The sequence below is a fragment of the Patagioenas fasciata genome, chromosome 3 (genome assembly GCF_037038585.1).
Source record: "Patagioenas fasciata isolate bPatFas1 chromosome 3, bPatFas1.hap1, whole genome shotgun sequence".
Lineage (NCBI taxonomy): Eukaryota > Metazoa > Chordata > Aves > Columbiformes > Columbidae > Patagioenas > Patagioenas fasciata.
The window spans coordinates 105,996,798-106,018,961 of NC_092522.1; the positions used below are offsets into that span (position 1 = coordinate 105,996,798).

The following is a 22,164-nucleotide window of genomic DNA, read 5'->3' on the forward strand; positions in this document are numbered from 1 at the left end:
TGTATTTCTTGATTTCTGTCTGTGACTTTTATATGCTACATATGTGAGTTTGTATGAAATAACCTCCTGTAAAAATCTGCATGACATGATCATGAATCATTCTGACAAACAGGCTGGATTTAGAAAACAATAAAAACACAGAAACACTGCTTTTACCCCACATATATAGTCAGACAGAAGGCAGGATCTGCTCAGCTCATTCATGTTTATTAATGAGGGGCAACAAAACACTCCCGGACCTTTTCATATTTACATGAGCAAACTGTTAATTTGAGGCCTGGAATCCCCTGAGCTCGAGGCCACTGCAAGGCTGACAGGCTTGGGCTCTGGGCCACAGTGCTACCCACATGTCCTCAGACACCCTCTGCTTCCTAAAAGGTTTCTGCTTCCTACATCACAGGCAAATGCTACGACACTGGCCACCAGAAAGGAGAGGAACGCGGTGGAAGAAGAAAGGTGGTAGTCACACGTGAGCTCTACCGTGGCTTGCACAAAAGCAGAAGCAGTGGCTGTATAAATGGATACGGACATGAGTGAAATGTCCCCCACCTTCAAACAACCTCAGCACCTACAACTCTCCATAAAAACAATAAGTACTAGAGACACCCTGTCCTGCTCACACCCAGGACAGCAGCGCTCAGCCATACTCTGACTGACAGAGGCTGTGAGAGGTCACAGAAGAGCTCAGGGATGGACAAATCTCATGTCCAGCCTATCTCAATACAGTGCAGTGCTGTTGCTGCATTTAAGAAACACTCCTTGCAGCCAAAAGTTTTGTGGTAACAGTGGAAAACAGCCCAATTAGCCCACTTATTTCTCCAGCGCTCTTCCCAAATTAACTGGTTTAAGTGTTTACATAAAATGCAAGGAAGTATCAGCTCATGTCCTAAATCTAAAAGTTTATGTATTTTCATTAAAAAATGAAAGTCAGAGGATATGTGCATGCATATTAGAGCGACTACTTCCCGTTAAGATGGAAATGTATACTGCAGAGATCATACCATATAGCACAGTATAACAATAACCAACAAGCATGCTGATTAGAGAGCTAGACAAAAAAAGGTCAGGGCCTAGCTAGAGCTCTTCCGTGATGGGCTCCATTTAAATGCCAGACTCTTCAGGTGTATTTGTCTGAGCAGACATACATATAATAATCTGCTCCCATGAGCACAGCCTATTTGTGCACCACAGGCTGCTTTGGTAGGCAGGCAGGGTTCAAAAAAAGAATCTGAAAGCAAAATTTCTCTGCTAGAGCTTATGTCATCCTCCTTTACCTAAAAAAACTGGAAAAAATCATGGCATTATTTTTACTGTAAAGGAAATAGTGGTTCACTTAATTCATAACAGATGGAGTTTTCTCAGGAAAGCCACATAATGCACAGGGTGTGATTTTTTTTAAGTGAAGTGAATGCTAAACATTCATCACGTTTCTTTGTTTTGAACACATAGTATCACTACTTCAGCAGGGTATCCACTAGTAATAAACCTGTGAACTATTTCTCAAGAGTTTCATTATTTATATAGTAGTCAGTGGTGCTCACTAAAAATTCAGCATTTATCTATTGTTACTTTGTATTGGTATCCAAAGCACACAAGAGTTTTCCTATACTTAAGGAAGGAAATAATTGAATATTCCAGTTTCTACTGGAATATTCAAGCAAGCAAGCAAGCCCCCTGCACTGCTGAACTTGTCAAATTAGAAGTATCTTTCAAAATTCATATTAACAAATAAGACTTCTGTCACTTGCAGAAAACGTCAACCTTGTTATAGCAGGTCACATTTAGACAGACATAAGCGACAAGCTACATGGGAAATTATATATATGAGAATGTGTGCTAAAGAAAGGGAGGGAAAGAGGCAGCTTTATATGTAGGACTAACCATCAGAAACTCATGCAGGCTCTGATATGGACTCCTCTGTGGCCTTGGTCAAACTACATTATCCCTCGAATTCATTTTCCCTATAAACAGAAAGTTGCTTCTAAAACTTAGTTGTGTTGTGATTCACTTGCAAAACACTTTGAAGATGTAAAGTGCTAGAAGCATGCTATGCAATTATTAGCTTTTAGATTACCAATAATTTAAATAGTTTAAAACTCCAACAGAAATGGCCATGGTTATTTTAACTTTACTGTAGCTGTACATTTTAAGATGAGTCACATAACCCAGACTGTTCATTTCACATTAGCTCTTCAGGAGAAACAAAGATCACCAATTTATAATGAACTAAATCAAGTAGAACTTTAATGAAGGGAAATATGCATTTTTTCAATACCAGATAATTCTGCTTGTTATGTCACCCAATTCTGTGGCACCAGGTTTGGGAAACTCTCCAGTTCCCCCTACACTTCGTCATCCAGAGCAAAACCAAAAGTGGAGAACAACTTTTCCATTAAATAATAGATGTGGATCTAACCAGCTGCACACCCACATTGGCCTCCTGTCAGACATGCCTGGGGCTCATTGCAAAGAATCTCTCTAAGTCTACAGGCTCCCCTTGCTAATTAATAACGGGGAAATCGGAGAGATCCCAACAACATGAAGGACCCAACTAAGGTATTTGGAATGGAATTAATTCTGCCTAGGCACCCTCATCCCTAGTACTGCCTAAACAATGAATATGTTACGTAAATTAATTACAGTTTCAACACATTTTCTGACCCACACAGTAAGAGATTCTTCTCACCTAACTTCAGATATCTGACCTAGTCATTACATGTTTCCTCTACAGGCAGTTGTAAAAAATAGGAACTTTCAGTCGATGATTCACCTGACCAGTTTTAAATACATACTCCAGGAGGAGATTAAGTGCATCAGGGAGGTGTCTGTCTTCCTCCTTGGATCCAAAAGGGGTGACGAGCTCAGATGTAGGTGTTGACATTATGAAAGTCTAGATATGGTCAGATGAATCCCACTCCTACCGTATTCTCAGTGATTTGATGGAAGGAGCCAGCCCTACTGGTAGAATGTGAGGAGCTCCTCCCATCACCTGAGCAACTGTAAGTGTTGACACCTCCTCTGCCTGTTGTGTCCAGATGCTCCTGTATCTGCTGCTGCATACTATAAGCTCAACATCCAAACCACTATGAAACTGCTTTCAAAGGAAAAGCAAGACCGCAAACACAAGATTTCTCAAGAACCATCAGAGCATTCTATCCCAGAATACAAAGTATCCATGTTTGGTTTTTATTAAAGCTTACTGCAAAAAAAATCAAGAAAACAATACAAAGGAGCTATTTATGTCCATGTCACTCACAACCATACAATTACTGAACATATAATCCCTTTCTCTGATGATGAAACTACAGTGCTAGTTTACAATTAAAGAAGGATTGAGACATGAAGTTACTGATTTTCTGGTCCTTAGACTATTTGTCTCATCTTACATAACCAGAAAAATTAAAGTGCTGTTTACTTGCAAGTTCTCCCAAAACCTTAGGCTTACTTTCAGGTTTTTCAGTATGACTTTTCAGAACTACATCTGCTTTTATACAAATGTATTTGCTGACATACATAATTGGTGTGCACTCTGTGCCTCTGTAATGGCTTTAGTAGCAATAATTATTTTTGGTTTTTTTTTTTTTTTTACACACAAATATGAAATCACCCAGAAATACTACGAAGTTTCTTGAGGAAAAGTGGCTCTCTTAAGTGAAGAGCCTCTTCCTGAAATCTCTTTATATTCAGTTATTTACAATAACTGTCAGCAAAATCCTTGTCCTGTTGAAAGTCAGTGCCAAAACTGACTGATTTCAGTGTGCCCAGGATTTCACTTCATCATTCTCTGAATTTAGCTGATTTTCCTGAGGAACTTTAAATTGCCAATTTAAGCCAAACAAAATGGAGTGCTTATGGAATACCAAAGATACGCGAATCCTAAAGGTTTCATGACAATCACTGAAAAGGTACAAAGAAAAACTCAAATTAGGTCTTATCTCTGGGACTGTGTTGGCATGTCTGTCTGGTCAAACAGCACACACAGCACTTAGAACCAGGTACAGCATGTGCTGCAGAGCCCAGGGTGTGGAACAAATCCATAGGGAATCTGCCTTCCTTTGGCAAATAACCAGCTCCAGCTACAATGGGTTTCAGCTGTTCTGAGTACACAAGAACCAGGTATACTTGCTGTACCAGCATGAATCACATGTATACAGTGTCCCTCAGGCCTCTCTGGCTCACGTTACTGAGCAGTGAAGGAAACTAGTCCCAGTCTTACCTCCCAAATAAAATTCCTAATTACATCAAAGGAAGATGAGTGTGCCTGTATCACCCTAACCTGTCATTATTTAAGGCCATTGTTGAACTTGTGTTTAATGTTACCTGTATTTTCATGTTCTGATGATTTGGGGAAAAAAGTGCAGTTTGGAATTATCTGCTGAAACGGGATCTTAAATGAGGAAAAGAAATATCAGTTGCTTAAGCATCAGTAATTTGATTGGAAAATATGGATGCCCACAGGATACCCAGCAATACTCTGATTCCTTCCTCTCTACAAGAGTAGATTGAGCATACAGAGAAGAGTCAATATCTCTTTTACTCTATATTAATGTACAGTCATTAGCTTACTAACTACTAACTACAGTTAGAGTTAGTGCTTTACCTTTAATAATGTTCAAGCCCTTATTCTCATACAGGCAAAGCAGACAAGAGTATGAGAGAAAAAAAAAGGGCACTTTTACTCAAAAATGTGTTGTCTTTCACAACTCTTCTCCTTTCTGCTATAGTGCAAGAAAATGCCTGTTGATATTATGAGTAAACAAAATATCCAAAATATCAGAAATATGAAGACAAGAGCTGTAGCAATTTTCCCTTACTCCACTTACCTGCTTTCGAATGTCAGAATCTGTGTTCAGGCAACAGCATAAATCTTTCTATCTAGTATGTTTATTTCTGTTTTCCTAAACAAAAAACTGACACCTGCCTGAAATTTCCTATGGTACTCAGTGAGTAGTATCAAATATTTTAACCAAAAAATAAACTGTTCATGTTAAAAAAAAGTAAAAAAAATGAAACGATAAAGGCGCCATTTGGTTATATATATATATACACACACATAATATATATACACATACAACTGTATTGCTCTGAAAAATTCCTGAAGTCCTCAAAAGCTACAATTCAAATTCTCTTTCTTTACCCTGCAGTTAATTTTTCTCCCCTAACGAACTCCTCTTGCCTGACAGACCCCATCCATTGTCTTCTCCTGAACTGAAGCCACTTTCAGCCTACTCCTAAAGATGTTACTTATGTCAGGTTTTCCAGAGAATTCAACAGCTGTATTCATGAGGACAAAATGAGTAGAAATGCCTCATTAAGTAAGTAGCAGTGATTTCTGAAGTGCAATGAGATCCAGATTTTCTACTTCCACATCCCCTTAGAGCAAGTGTGTTATCTTTATGGGTTACCTGAATTACTCTACAGAAGCAAGAATCCTAATGTGACTCTTGAGGTCAGGTCTCCCAGACAGCAACATAAGGACTAGCTCTGTTACTTAGCTTTTATTGTCATCTCAACACATCCCAGGAGCTTAATAGCTGGAGATGTTCTTTTGCCAGTGCAACAATCCTGAAGCAAGCACCATATAAAACACCGCTTTTTGAAAAGGCCTTTAAAATAATTTACACATGACAGCATTCCTCATAATACTACATGAACATGAAAACATGTCTTATTTGTATGATGTTTACATATACAACAACATGATTAACTGCAAACTTGTCTCTCATGTATAAGAGTGTGCACCTCCTACCATCATATCCTTTGGGGGATATATCCCTGGATTGCACCTTGGGAGCTATGGCTCTCTTGCCATAGCCATGGTTGTCATAACTGTTATATTCAAACGTAGTCTTAGAGTATTTCTCTAGTTCCTTGGCCAAGTTGGAGCGGGGTGTGGTGGTGGGGACATTGTTTCTGTAGCCATACTGAGGGATCTCCAATTGCTTAACAAAGCACATGGGCCTAGAAATTAAAGATATGTAAAGTTTGTTAGATGCAGTTCAGTTCACTGTGTCTGTGCATAATTTATATTTCAGATTAGAAAATCTTAGTTATTTTTTGTACTCAAAAGAGCAATATGTCATGGCATTTGCTTAGTTTGGTTATTTTCAGCAGACAAACAATATATATTTTCTTGAACAAAGCCTAGACAAAATTAATTCTAATACTACTTAAAGTATCCTGTAGCTAAAAGTATTTTAAAATTCTGTTTTAAAATACTTCAGGGTTTCCCTTTCCCCATGTAATTGCATCACATATCGAACATTTTCTGTTTGGGGAGGTGAATTAAAGAAGGGCAAGCAGACTGACAGAAGAAGTTTGGAGAAATTCCTTTAAATGTCAAAAAGAAAAAATAGCACTGGAAGCTCCACTTAATTAATGGAGTTTCCTCTGAATTTCTTTCAACAGAGCTGCATGCTGCTTTCCTATATGCTTTCCAAAGGAGTTAGTTCTGTTTCATCCCTCAATATATAAATCCATGTTCATCTTGAGGAATACACAAGAGACCCCCACAATTTCTGTTGACTTTGGGGTGTGGCCTCACAGATCCCGGTAACCCTTAAATGCAAAGTTCTGGCAGGATCTGCTACTCCTGATACACAGATACACACCTCAAGGAAGGGTCTGCAAATGAATACAGAACAAAACTGTATCAGCTTAGTTTTTCTTTCATTTAGGATCAGGGAGGATAGTCAGGAGAAGCCCTGACTGAGCTCATTCGGCCATTGTAGAAACTTGTGAAATCTCAGTGAAAGAACGCCGTAGTGAACTCCTCCACTGCCATGCTCTTCTGCATGTGGACACAGAAGTCACCAGCTCCCACAGCAGGCAAAAGAAGGTCAGCCTATATAAGGAAGTGCTGTATGACTGGGCGATAGGGAGCAAATGCTACATAGTGCTGCTTGTCTACCTACGGTGTCTAGCAGGAGGTAAAGATGATGAACGGCACACCTGAGATGCTTCTGCTTTTCTTTCTTTTATTTTTCTCTTTTTCTTTTTCTTTTTCTCTTTCTTTTTCTTTTTCTTTTTCTTTTTCTTTTTCTTTTTCTTTTTCTTTTTCCTTTTCTTTTTATTTTTCTTTTTTTTTTCTTCATTTATAGCCAGAGGAAATGGAAGGAACATTCATAGGAACATAAATTCAGTCAAGACCAGAACTATCATCATGCTGACTCACAAAATGGAATGTGATAAATAGAAGGAAACAGATTTTGAATATTATGTTTTCCTGAATGAATTCATTTTCATAGAATTTAGACAGGATATTTATGTAAAGATCACCCAAGAAATCACATTAGTCATACTATTCGCTTTGATTTATATATGCTTGTTCATTCAGACACCTTGTCACAAAATACAGTGGGCTCATTATACAATGAGCTGATACAAATAATATTTTGATCCTGTCTCAAGATAATCTATATTTAACAAAAAAAAATGAAATTCAGATCCTGTACATTCAATGCAAATTCAAAATTTCTGTGGAACAGAAGTCCTATGAACTTGATTTCCTTTTAAGTAACAAATTTTAAATGCAGGTGGGATGGAAACTGGGATGAAGACAAATATTCAAGATTTACTCTTAGAATGTCATTGTCTGCCCATCAGTTGCCTGCATGTAAATATTATAAATAGCTCCCAAGTTCTTCATTGTAAATACTTCAATGACTCAAAGGTTAAAGGGAAGCAGAAGACAAGATGAAAGCATTATTTGAGTTGTCTGTAAAATCTGAAACACGAGGCAGGCACACAAGCAAAGTTAAGATTGCAGAGCAACTTCCAAGGGAGTTTGCCAGCAAACTGGATGCTGGTTTTGAGCAGTTGGCTTCTTTGTCTGGCATCTGCCTTCAGTGGTGTCCCTCCAATGAGCAGTGGCAAAAGCCACTGCATTTTTGATCTGTCTTTTGTCATCAAGTGAGAAACTGTGCTGTGCCCTCAAAGGCTGTTTTTATTAATAGGTTTTGAAAAACTCTTCTATAAGAAAAGTGTCTGGGATGCTGTATTAAAAACTGTACAATCTGAATTAGGGACTGTTAAGATAAAGGCCATCAAAAACAGTCCGAAGAAGGAAAACGGAATCAACAGGCATGACAAAAGATCTTTTGCAAATATGAACCATCTTCCTTAGCTCTATAGAAAGACTGGTTTTTGAAAAGACCATCAAGATTAGATGAAGTTTTAAGAGAATATTCAAAGAGTTATGTTGATAAAATGGTAGAAAATATTCATTTTAAGCAGCCCTATCAGATTTTAAATCTAGAAGACAGCTAAGTACTGAGAAACCTATGGAATAAGTAGGAAATTCTGAGAACTACGGCTGCGGCACTTCCTCCACGCTCTTCAAGGCAGCTGGGAGGGATGTACCTATCCCAGCCCACAGATATCACAGTATCCATGGAGAAATTCTGCAGCTCTTGGGGCATCATCAGCATAAGGCTGGTACAATCATGCAGAAGTCTAGTTCCTTCACATGTATCCTTCATACTTCAGCTCCTTTTCCCACCCACATATCTCTAAAGAGGAGACAATAGCTCAAAGCTGGATATAGCTTTGGATAAATGCAGAATCCTATATGGATGAAGACAAGGGGTATAATTATGTCAAACTGGTTCAAGGTTCCCCTGTATGAAAATTTAGGAAAATTTTTCTCTTTTTCTATCCTTCCTGGCAGTGATTTGGGGAAGAGAGACAAAGAACGTAGCCTGACCTTATTTTGGAATCTAAGCTATACCTGGCATTTTTCCAAGTGTCCTGCCGAAAAGTGTACTACCAGTCTGGTAATGCAAATAGGGCTTCTGGTTTAATTTAAACTGATATTTACTAGTAAAAGCCTGCTGAAAAAACCAAGACTTACCGGTAAATATTAGTTTATTCCCAAAAGATACCAACTTTTTTTCACATTGTTCTTAGACTTTGCACTCCAGCAGTCATCTTTACACCAAACAATGCCTAAGACAAAAATGAGCTTTTCAGCTTTACATGTATTTGCCAAAAATAGTTACCAACCCTCCCCCATGTAAATTGAGTGGGAAATACACACTGTGAGAATTTGATCCAGAAGCCCTAATTCTAACTGGTCTTTAAAGGAGATATGTATGTATATACAACGTATATAAATATAAATTCTCAGGTTAAGTGAATGTGTGATGAATTCTGCATAATAATAAGTATTATAGTGATTTCTAATACCTTAAAACCCGATCTGATGCCTGGTTTGATTTTGACACATCACAGTTCTGATGCTTCTCTTGAGCTTTAGCCAGTTTCTCTGCTGCAGCAATAGGACATCCAGAGAGGCTGCAATTACAGAAAGGAAATTTAATTGTCTTGTCCTGCGTAGTTTCACATTATAGCACTGACCCAATTACTCCTTCTCCTCCTTAGCCAGCATCAGGAAGAATCTGAAGGAAAAGAGTTTCCAAAAGCTTTTTGGTCATATGTATTTTCTCTAGAATAGACTTTCTTCTGCTTTCAAAGTTGCATGGTAGATCTTACATCTGCTCTTCTTCCCTGACTGCACATGGGTATTCATGGATGTCAGCCAGTGAAAATACCAGTAGGAGAGAAGAATATAAAATGGAATCTACTGTGCAGCTCTGCTAGCAGACTTGTGACCTTTATGCATCTACAAACGTTGCCAGTGGAATGGCTCCTGAAGATGATTAAATGACACCACCATACAGGCCAAATCTTGTGCTGCTTCACACCTCATTCAGCTCCATTAACTCCAATATTTTTTGCTAGGCATATAAATGAGTGCAAAATTAGGCCTTGGGTCTCTAAATCTACATCTCAACTATGTTACATTTCATGTTTGTTCATCAATTTCAGCCACTGAAGTATGTTTTCTAATAGCTGATGATGTAACATGAAAAGAACTTCTGCACTTCAAATTCAATTAATTTTGCAAATGCTGAACTATTATTGAAGTGACAAAAATAAGCCTGATTCTTCTGGAAAAGATTTAGAACAGGGAAAAAAATAAATACGTTGATGCCAGCAGATGGTGCTCTTAGTGAAGCTGTAAAAACCTGTGACCTAACAATGGAGGGGGTCCTTGACTTGTCATAGTCTATTGCGTGCTTATGAGACCGCAGCTCTCTGTGTTCTCCACAGGAAAAGAAATTAAAATGAAAGACACATCAGTGCATTCCCAGATGTTCCCTGCTCTACAGGAAATAAGGGGGGAAAAAAAAAAGGAAGAGTAAAAAAAATGAAGCAGAGCAAAATGCCCCAAAAGCTGCAGAAAGAGGTGAGCACAGAGTGCAGACTGCTCCCCACACCCCTGCCTTGCTGGCCTAGTTCTGCAGAGGGGAGATGGGGCTCTGCGTGGCTTTGCAGTCATGCCAGAGGGCAGCTGTGCTCCACTGACATGTTCTTCTTCAGACACATCAAATATTCTAGCAGATATTCAACCAGAAGTGAATGCTGCTTCAAGCAGCAGTAATTCCTGTAAAGCCTTCTCAGAGGCTTTTCCTGCATCCACTGGCAGCATCACTGCAGAGAAGAAATGGGTACCAGAGCTTACTGCAGATGGGCTTGTATCCACAAGAGCCTTCCAGGAGACAGGCAGTTCATATGAGGAGCTCTAGTAACCCAGAGCTTTAGAGGACTGAACTTCCGGTACCTGTGTAGTCCCTTAAGCCTTCATGCTACAATTAGCAATTAAAAAGGAATTTGGTAACAGGAAGCTTGCACAGTTCCTTTTACCCCCTAACCCACCTTTCCTGGATGTTTTAAAACTGTAAAGAAATAAGCAAGATCTTGTTGTTCTGAGGGGATATTATGACACGTACTAAAAATTATAGTAACATTTTGATAATTTTGTTATTTGTTTGACAGAATTTAATAGGCAATGGTATCCTTTCTGTAAGAATCTATTACTTGTAGATTCTTCAATCAGCAGGTTGAGGGAGGTTCTTCTCCTGCTCTGCCCTGGTGAGGCCGCATCTGAAGTATTGTGTCCAGTTCTGGGCTCCCCAGTTTAAGAAGGACAAGGAATTACTGGATGGAGTCCAGTGGCAGGCTACAAAGATGATTAGGGGTCTGGAGCATCTTTCTTATGAGGAGAGACTGAGAGAGCTGGGTCTGTTCAGCCTGGAGAAGAGAAGGCTGAGAGGGGATCTTATCCAGTGCTTATAAATATCTCAAGGGTGGGTGTCAAGAGGATGGGACCAGACTCCTTTCAGTGGTGCCCAACAACAGCATAAGGGGCAACAAGCACAGCCTGAAACACTGGAAGTTCCATCTGAATATGAGGAGAAACTTTTTGATTTTTAGGGTGCCAGAGCACTGGAACAGGCTGCCCAGAGAGGTTGTGGAGTCTCCTTCTCTGGAGACATTCAAAACCCACCTGGACACATTCCTGTGCAATCTGCTCTGGTGAACCTGCTTTAGCAGGTGGGTTGGACTAGATGATCTCCAGAGGTCCCTTCCAACCCCAACCATTCTGTGACTCTGGGATCTTAGCAAACTATATAAGAGTAGCTTTTTTCTTGATCTTCTTTTGTTTTGTTAGAGTATTTACAATGAACATTTCTGGCTTCTGATTTTTATATTTAATGAGAAATTTTCGTAATGTTTCTTAAATAAGGAAAATCCTCATTCAGTTTTAGCTGGATAAGGACTTTGGGATGGACACTGTGGTCGGCAGGAAAGCTAACTCTTATAATGTCTGTCTACTTAAAACGCCATTTCTCGTGTATTGAAAAAATCATTTTTAGGAGTAGAGTGAATTTTTTCATGTGCTATAAAATAATCCCTGAAGAGAGTGAAGTGTGAGAACAAGATCTCTGTCCTAGTCCTGCTGATTTTGGCAAACTTTTCCTTTTCCCTGCAACATACCCATAAGGAGTCATACCATTTATTTCATACCACTGCTGTTCAGCTAATATCTAAACAAGAAGAAAAAAAATCCACCCAAAAACTAAAGGATGCTTAACAGGTCCTCTGTGGATCAGTTCACCCATAGTGAAGCAAACGCACACTCGTTCTCCTCAAAAAACACATGAATAAATGTTACTCTTTAAAATGGATAAAGCACACGAAGCACCATCTGTCAATCATAAGAACAAAACAACGAAACACACACTCACACCCCCCGCCAATGGACTGCCAGAAGGGCCGCAGTTCAGAGGCACCGTTCCCTCTAGACTGGCGTCCAGCGACGGCATCCTTACCTTCGGTGGGAATTCCTGTTGCTATTTACGTGGCCCCGGCCTGTGCAGCCTGGTGTAGGACACTTAAGAACATTTTCATGCATGGCAAGAACTTGACAAGGAGAGTAAGAGAAAACAGCAGAGTATGAAAACAAGAAAAAAAAAATCAAATCCCAGTATATATGAAACCATTTTAAAACAAAGCAGGATTCATTAACAACCAGCATTCCTCAAAATACACATGACACACATAGCCAATAAAGCCTGATGAGGGAGGTAAGTGTTGTGACCCTATGCTCATTAACACAGGGCAACGGTGAAAGTTATGAAGATTACAGAACCTATAAGCAAAGGCATCTCTGATGCAATAGTGAAGCAGATGACTTCCAATATCTTTTTCATACAAAAACACTGAGCAAAGATCAGCTCCATAGTAAAGTGTGAGCTAGCAACGGTCCAATACAAAATTACGGACTAGAAAAATTCTTTCAGGAAACCTATGCATTCATAATGCGTAGCTTTATACACACACAGTATCAAACTCAAGAGCTGAAAATAGGCTCTCAATTTATACTGGTAGAACACTGAAGTATTTGAAATACACCTTAATACGACCCTGAACAGAATTTAGCCCTAACTATAAGACAGCCCAATTGAGCTAGGGGCCAGTTCTGCCCACTTCCACATAGATACACCATTAATATTTATATGACGAGCAGAATTGGTCCCTTAATTTTTACTCGTATTCTGTACAGATGTGAAAACTGCAATAGATAGAAAGTTTTTGAAAAGATTAAAAACTAAAAATAAGCACTTAAAAAGTTGAAGGATGGTGGGGAAAAAAAGAAGAAAGAAAACTGTGTAAAAAAGAAATAAGTGGTACAAGCTTAAGCGAGTAAACTCATTTATATCTGCATCCATTGCAAGCTGGATGGAAAACTAACTGCCAAGGCTGCTCAGAGCAGTACTCCTCTGAATCATAAAGGTTATGTTATGAAGTGCCAATTTATCAAGAAACTTTTGGTAATACTAAAGAGTTTTGCACGATGTGAGACGTATCTGAATCCACATCTCAGAGCTGCATGGCAGTACTTCACTCTATGGAAAAAAGCCATCCAGCCCTTGCAAAGTTCTGGTTTGCTCATACAAGAACTAGTCTAGAAGACTGTATTTAGTTCTTAGTCAAAAGAGATCTAATAAAATCAGTGATTCCCTTGACTGAGTTAAGAACTGAATAAACACTGTTCAGAGACTTGAGACTTTAACCACATGTACTGATTAAACGATAATCATCATCATCACCCCATCATCAGTGTACTAAAACACGTGTAGATGCAAAAGCTTTATGCCAAAATTCCTACTATTCAAAGCTGTTCTTGAAACATGCTTCACAAGGCCAACATCACAGGAAAAAAATAAAAAGATGAGCTCACCTTTTTCATTTTAGTAGGTACAGGAGCATGCAAACAGTTTAAAGCTATATTCTTCTTTGATTTACAAAGTCTTCTAAAGAGCCTTTTGTTTACCATTTTTAAAAATGAGAGAACTTTGAGCAACTGAATAAATATTTGTGTTCCAGAAAATTAGAGGGTTTTGCAAAGCAGAGAAATTACTCTATTGGTTCTACCATATTCAGAGACCAACAAAGCCACAGCAAAGTTTCCTAAAGCACTTCCTCATTATTTTACTTCTGGAAGAAGCCACTGTACCATGAAAGAGGAGACTTTTTATGTCTGCCATTCTTGGTGTGTTAATCTACTTCTGTTTTCCTGTTCTTCAGAATCTACTTTCCTTTGGAAACTGGGGCCATTTTTAACCCTGACTGTCTTTATAACATTTCCTTTAGGCTGTTGTAAATCCTCTGAGGTTAGGGTTGTAAGTGGTGATGGACAGTGGGGATTTTAGATCCACAGGCTTCAATGTAATAGCTCCATTTTAAAATCGGTATGAAAGAGAACTGGATCTTAGCTGGATGCTTGCCTGGTGTAAATCAGCACAGAGCAATCAGCTTCGCTAGAACTCTGCCAATTCCACCAGCCAAGGAGGTGATTTCCAGAAACAGAGCCCTGTGCCTTCAGGTGAACATCCATGAACCCATATGGGTGAACCTCGTTTGCAAAGAATCCGCTGACATGGCACGAAATTCCACCCATGTGACTGATAGGGAAATATTACTCAGAATCCTGAGTTCTTTAACTAAGTAAACAGCCAAATTGTTATTTTCAATAATATAAGTTAAATATAAACTATGTTTAACACACCACAACAACACAGGAAAGGGGTTGAAAGTTTTTCAAGCACAACTCTTCCTGTACAACACAACAGCAACAGTTAATGTGACATCAGCACGCAGAAGTAAAAGCAGTGCACATCTTCTGGAAACCCCTTTCTCTGTTGACTGAGTACATCTATTTAAAAATAGCCTAGCATTCTTAAAATCAAAGAATACAGCTTTAAAAGTTGTTCTTTTAGTGTAAGAGTTAGTAGAGAATGGAAATGATGGAATAAAGGAAAAAAACATAACACAGAACAATTGACTAAGTTGAGACAAATCATACTGAGAAATGAAAATATTTTTTAAAATAAAAGGTTTAAAAAGCATGCCAGAAAAATCTTTGTAGTTTTATCCCCGGTTTCCATGAAACAATGTGAACTTACTTTCTGGAGGGACCCTATCTTTGTGTGGGCATCCTGACAAACTGCGGTGATGGGGGTAAAGCCCCGTTACATGGCCAGTTCCATCACACCCAGGGGTAGGACATTTGCTCTCTTTCTTTTCTGTTCTTGAGGGATCTATAATTTACAACAAATGTGTCAAGTGAATGATGCTTTTCACATTTCTGTAAGAAGGTTCATTTAGTCATGTCATTTACTCTTTGGTAAATGTACTTATGAAAACTAGAAGAAAAAAAACCCCGAAATTTCTTAACACAGTTCTGTCACTTTTATCCCGTTATCTTCTTTTCAGACTGCAGGCTCCTATGTTCACAGCAATATCCATTCACAGTGATTGGAAAGTGACCTTTATACAGCAAAGCCATACCACTGTCAATCAATGTTCTTCTGGCAAGCACCAGCTCAAGAGTGTAAGGTCATTTGGAAACTGTTTGGTTGGAGTTTCCTTTCTTTACATTCTTTTTTTTTCCTGATGTATTAAGGTCTGCAAATGTACTGTCACAGAAGTTCAGTGTCCTGAGAGTAGAAAAACTAGCTCCTTAGCATAGTGATTCAATGATTCAGCACAAATAAATCCCTTTTCCAAGGCTCATGGAGGAGACAACTCTTGTTTTCTTTAAATTCCTTATGAAGTGGTAGAAATTTTACAAATGTTCCTTTCTCTTTGATCAGTTATGGTGGGGTAAACATTGTAATCAGAGCTACTGAAAGTATCCCTTGCTGTGTAAATTTGGGCCATTACAAACGTGCACATATAATGCTTGAATATTCATATGCCTAAAGGGTTAACGATCTTTTAGAATGTTGTTGAATCTTCTGCCTCCAAATCAATGAAAAGTCTAAACAGACTTTGTTTTTCAACAAAATAAGGTTTTCTGCCAATGATGTAGTGGAAATGCTGGTGAGATTAATCCTGAACTAGAACTTTCTCACATACTTCATCATTTTGTTTCCTTTAGCAGAACATCTGTAAAATAACATCCCTAGTCTTCCAGCCCAGCACGATTCAAATTACAACTTATCCATCTCGACCACAGTTGCCAGATTTTGCTGATTTTCATATTAGGATTTAAGGAATAAAATTCAGGATTCTCTAACTGTCTCCATTTTGGCTCAAGTTCAACCAACATCTCCCTTCCATTTTTTTGCCCATCTTCCTTTCAATACCCAGTCGGAGCTACCCTCATTTAAGTATTTTATGCTGCTCTTGTCATTACTCTGCTTCAGTATTTCTGCTTTCATCTCTGGAAAATAAGATTTTGCTACTTGTTTTCCTTTAAGTCCTTCTTACATGAAATTCCATCCCAGCTTCCACAAATGCAACCATTAGTACAATCAATGGAAATTTTAGTACTTGCAGAACTTCACATAAACCCCATTTTTTTTCAGCATGAATCAATACAATCCAGAGTTCACATTCAACTGTGGACTTATTTTTCTTTGATTTCTCTCTGGTAGCTTATGTATATATATATATTTATATACTTTTGCATTCCAAGTTCTTCCAAAACACATTCATTTTAAATAAAATCTTTAGCTCATTGTAGTGACTCTCCAAGTCTTAAATCCATTCCCTAAATTTTAAGATGATATTGAAACCTTGTCTTTGGTAAACTGAATCTCTAATCATGAAAGTTTTCTTTTATTTAACCTTCATGTTGACTGTAGAACGCAGTTCTTTGTTTCATGCTCTTTAACAATAAATACACATACGAATCTATCTCCAAAGTGTTATAGAGTTATCACAACACTCCTGAAAATACCATAATCTTGTAAGTGAGGAAATTGAAACAAAGAGATAAAGAAGTGAAACCCAAGGCCACAGAAGGAGCAAATGTCAGAGGAGGGATCTGAATTCCTGCCAGATAGGCCTGTGCTGAGACCACTAGAACAGCAAGCCCACAGCTACATACATACACAACTCTAAGCAACTCTTCATGTCAAGTACTTTGGGATGTGTAAAAGTATTACATAAGTGAATAAGTAATGTAAATGAAATATAAATAATGTAAATATAACAATATTCAAGGACTGTAAAAAATGTAGATGGTAAATAGACCATAATGGCTTTTTAGAGACTTTAAACTAGAGGAATTTTAGCTACTCCACATTGTCAGAACTCTGCTGAAGTCAATGCAGGTATTCTAATTTAGAGCAGCTGAGGATTTGGACACTTGCGTTCTAAAGTGTCAAGCAAATCCTCCTCTGTATTCAAGTCTATGCTGTAAAGTTATAGCACGTATCAGATCCTTAGGAGCCTTTATGGTCCAATGAGTCAGAAAAGATGCTGTATACTATTCTTAATGATTTCAAAACTTGCATAAAATCGCACTTGCACAATTTCCCATTGCTTTTAATGGAAGACGTTTAACTAAACTTTCCACAACTTTATACAAAACACTAGATAATCTTTTGTAAATCCTCTTCTGCTAATTGGGAGAAATATTGCACAGTTTTAGTTCTCTAACTTTTTCTTCCTTCTTGCCACAATGTGAATATTGCCTGAGTGAAGGTTGTCAGAGGACTCAAAAGGCTTTAAAATTCTTAAATTCCAGAAGAAAGTCTGTTTAGAAGGCTTTAAATGGCAGGGGGAAAATGGTTAGTGGTCCCTTAACAGTTGTTTCAGCAACCTCTGAAAGCAGAACTCCTGAAGCCAGGAGACAGTTCTCACTGCAAACTTGTATACCCAAAAAGGTTCCACTTAGTCATATCACACATCTCTATGGGTATCTCTTCCAGATGCATTTGGAAGATAATGTCTGAATTGAGAACAAATGATATAAGCAGTTGTCTTACTTAAAGCATCATCTCTCAAAAACTACCAGAATGTTTCCTATGTTTTTTAAAGTTAGGAAGGAATACTTTTTCATTCTTCCTCCATTAAAAAAGCATAGAATGATCCAGTTCACAAAGTGTCTTGGTCTAAACTACCACAATATTTAATCCCTGGCTGGGGTTTGGACCTTTGATCAGTTCAGCCTGCAGCTCCAAAGAGATAGGATGGTGCAAAGAAGCTCTAGAATTTACTGAAACAGGAAGCCCCTACTTTTCAGAAATTATGTAGTCTTTTTGGGGACACTGGATCTATTTGCATAAATGATTTTCCAGACATACATAGCCTGGAAAGGCTGGACAACATTGGAGTTAAGAGACTATTCAAAAATTAATATTGGTTTGCCATATTTTCTGTGGTTTTAATAGAGACATATATTCAAAGGGAAATGTACCTAAAAAGGTCATATGCGAACAACATTTAGCACAACATCCACATGGCTATGCAGTAATACACTAACTAAATAAAGTTGTCTGCCTCAAATACCCACAGTTACTACAGCACTCAGTGGACCACACATTTGTTTTTAAAATAAACAAAACTTCACTAAACTACATTGCAGAAGAATGTTTGACATCAGTAATTTCCATGTTTTTCTAAAAGATTGGTCATTACTTTAAGGCTTGTAAAAAGAGATCAAAACTTTTCTTGGACCAAGATGTTGTCTGCCTACCTGACTGTTGCAGGCAGATGGTAGGGTATTACTCTTTCAAAACAGGGGTTTACAAAAAGGAGAAAAATGCCCACCATCTCAGTTGTAGAAAAGAGACCAAATAGTTTTTCAGCAAATATAAGATGAGCCCAGTCCTTGCTTAGCATCTCCCAATAAATACCATGTCCTCAAATTCCACTAAAGTCAATGGGAATCAGGGGTGTTCAATGAGTCTCAGGAGGTATTGAACACTTTATACAACATGGCCCTACATGTACAGATGTAGACACGTTGAACAGGGGTGTGGTAATATAAACACACCATCATCATAATAATCCCATAAATTAAAAGGCATCTAAAGGTAACCTTTGGTTTGTTATTTTTTTTTTTTTCTTTTGTATTGAATTATGGTCAAGGCAGCACCTTAACTGTTTCCACAATGGAATGAGACCAGTGAAGTGGAATGCACATAAGAAAGAAATTGCTATTGATCTCAGCCCAGGCCATACCATGCCTTGCATAGCAAATGGTTTCCACTACCTTACTATCTTAAGATAATTAATGTGCAGTCACTGCCCCTATCTTATGTTATTGGTCATTCTGATACTGTTCAATTTCTATCATGCAATTCTACATTTTAGATGGAAGAGGCTTCATCAATAACTGTCATTTGATGATAATTTTATAAATCATGATGCTACCTACCCAATCCAATGTGTAAAATACGTACTTCATAGCTGATTGACTACCTACTACATAAAACCCCAATCTCCAATATAGTTTGCAATGCAATTCCCTTTATTGTTTTTTAATTATTACTATGAAATATATTAAAAACTTGAGAAAAATCTTTGCCTCTTTCAACATGATCTCTTATTTAAATGTTTTGTTTCCCTGAAAAGTTATATTTTAACTTAGCCAAATGATATTCACTGAAATACTGTACGTATTTCTAACACTGCAGAATGAATTATTTTATTTTACAATCGCAGCATGATGCTATTTTGCAATCATGCCATAGTACAACAATGCAAATAAAGTCCCCATTTTGTGGAATTTGTAACTTCATTTCCGAAATCTATGCAAAACTTAACATATCAGCTCACACTTTCTCATGACATAACATACGGTATATAGAAATATTACCTTTACCATAATATGGCTTTTTGACATGGCCGTCACTGGGTTTAGGCTTCCTGTCATCTCCAGAAAGGTGTCTTGGAGACTGTTCCTCATATGATCTCATATTATCCCTCCTTCCAGCTTCCACTGCCATTTTTTCTCTCATGGCTTTTGCTCTCTCAGTTTCCAAAGCAATTGCTTTCTCAAGCAGGGTTAAGTTACCTTTTGTCATATCAAACACTTCTTCAGACCTATCTGAAGTAATAGAGGTGGTATCATCGTCTCTTTCATGACAACCATCCTCCTTTGCACAGCTAGAAAAAGTCCTAGATCTGGGGCTCAACTGCTCTTCAAGCCTCATTAGGTTCATCATATCAGAGTAATTCCGGTCTGGTGTTCTTCCTTGGAAGTCATCTTCTTGCCTGACATGCTGACGAGTGTTCGTGTTTTGCTGTTGATTTCTTTCCTGTGGGTTTGTCTCACTGAGTTTCCTAGCCAGATCAAAACACTGGTTCCTTAAGCACTCCAAACTGCTGAGACACACCTCTTCATCACTCTCCTCCACCATTTTTTCCGTAAGTCCATTGTTCACAGGCTTCCCTAGCATTACAAAGTTCATATTCCTATTATCTTGCTGTGAAGTATTGTCTGCATAATTTCTGTCATTAATGTTTTCTGAAAGCACTACACCATGTCCTTGTGCTAATAACTTAAGGGAGTCCACTGTTTCCCTAACAACATCACTGTCTAAATCTAAACTCAGCTCACTTTTCCGACCAATATTTTCATTTTTGTCACTATCATCTTCCAGACTATTAGATGTATTGCTGTTCATTTCTGATTCTGTCCTGGCTCTGTATGCTGCATCCTCTGCAATTTTGCCAAGATTTAACAATGACTTGGCCACCAGTTCATCGTAATTATCATACTCATCATTATTGTTATCGTCTTTTTCTGTGTCTTGCATTATTCGAGTATTGTGACAATTCATTTGATGGTCTTCTGCATAAAAAACAGAAACAAAGAAAGAAACAAAGAAAGAAAGAAAAAGGAAAAGAAAAGAAAAAAGTGGCTACAATTGGAACTGTTGTTGCAATCACACGGACAGAAAATAAACTGCATGTCAAATATTGTTAATCATACAGTAATTCTATAACACTAAGGCCCATGTGAAGTGAATTTCTCTGTAGTCCATAAGGCTATTTTTGTTTATTTGTTATTCAGATTAATTTCTTTCCCAGCACTGATAAGAAAAAGGTAATCAAAATGCTAAGTAGTTCTAGTGCTAAATATTATGACACAAATACTTATGTTTCTCTTTTCACTTCTATATTTACAGTTTTATGTGGTTTATTACAATCTATTACTAATATGACATAATTGCTGTGGTTTCCAACTTTTCTCACTCCTGTATTTCCCGTAGATATGGTAGGTGGCAAAGGAGTGAGTGCTACTGGATTTATTCTCTTACTGATGAATGCCATTCACCAAAAGAGAAAGAATACACACCAAGCAGAAAATTGTCCCTTTTTTAACATCATACACACCATTAACACTAGATAACCAATAATTATATGCAAAGATCAAAATGGCATTTTACTTAGTGGATTCATCAGTAGAAATCAAAATGTCTCAGTTTAACTATGCAGACTGTGGAAAAGTAAGAATTTCAAAAGAGCTGTTACATCAAAGGAAGATAGAAGCAATTATATATGCACAATATAATTTTAAGTAAATATGCCAGCCCAAATTATATGGTGGTTCATGTATGATAGGGCTCTGATCTACTGTCCTGTGTATTGTAACATACTGGTGGAGAGTTACCACATTTTACTTAGCTTTGTTTTAGTAACTGTTGAGTAACAGAGGGATAACTGAATAAGATGGAGCCAACATGAGGCCCTGAGGATGAGACTCATCTCACCTAACTTTAGACATGAACAAGGCAGACATCTATGTCCAAGTAAGATATCTGATGTTCCCATCCTTAGCCAGTAAGAGAAGCAGACACTTTAAGGATACAGTCCACCTGATCTAGTTAAGATATCTTCTTGAGAATAAAATTAATAACTACTAGAAGTACCTGTTTCTCTTTATTGACAACAAAGGAACTCAGAGTAGATGTCTACTTTAAAGATACCTGTATTTGGTCAGATTAATTTCATCCAGAGAGCATTTTCTGATATCTCATGTTGACTCAGAAGTTATGTCATTCTTAGACCCATTCTTAAAACAGACATACATTCATCATTATTTACTCATGAACATCTCATAAATTATATTTTGATAATCGGCTACTCAAGCAATATTTAAATGTTTTGAATCACAACTGGAAAAGAAAGTTCCTAAATCTGTCATTACATTGACATGCTAGGCCAGTTTTTCAGCTGGTGCAAATGGAAATAAACCAGTAGAGCTAGGACAATTAACACCTGCTCAAGAGCTAGTCCATCAAATAGTAACTTTTCAGCTCAGATGTTCTTTCAACACTGGTACACCTAAATAAGCAGCATTTTCTAAAATGTGACTTCTATGTTTTGGCTTAAACAAAGCGCGAAATTTCTGGTAGTAGGTGGCTTGTACACTAACATTTTGATCACAAGAAATAATTTTTGATAAAAATATTTTTTTTTCACCAGTGGACAAAATAGTGAATCAGAGTTTTAAAAACAAAGCTCAACAGCACAATAATTAATATTTCAGCCACAAGATAGTATTCCTCTACA

General features: G+C 37.8%; 1 protein-coding gene across 20 annotated transcripts in view; it reads right to left on the bottom strand.

Annotated features, from left to right (window-relative positions):
• The window catches only part of MYT1L (myelin transcription factor 1 like), a 312,069-nt gene that overhangs the window by 62,797 nt on the left and 227,108 nt on the right, over positions 1–22,164 (bottom strand). For 10 of the 20 annotated variants that reach the window (XM_071807030.1, XM_071807031.1, XM_071807032.1 and 7 more), the window contains 5 exons: positions 19,463–20,440; positions 14,814–14,948; positions 12,177–12,267; positions 9,187–9,294; positions 5,750–5,961 (listed from right to left, as the gene is read on the bottom strand). In XM_071807030.1, the coding sequence (XP_071663131.1) occupies positions 5,750–5,961; positions 9,187–9,294; positions 12,177–12,267; positions 14,814–14,948; positions 19,463–20,440 (1,524 nt within the window). The remainder of the gene's footprint in view (positions 1–5,749; positions 5,962–9,186; positions 9,295–12,176; positions 12,268–14,813; positions 14,949–19,462; positions 20,441–22,164) is intronic. The other 10 variants (XM_071807037.1, XM_071807034.1, XM_071807036.1 and 7 more) reach the window with 4 other exon arrangements.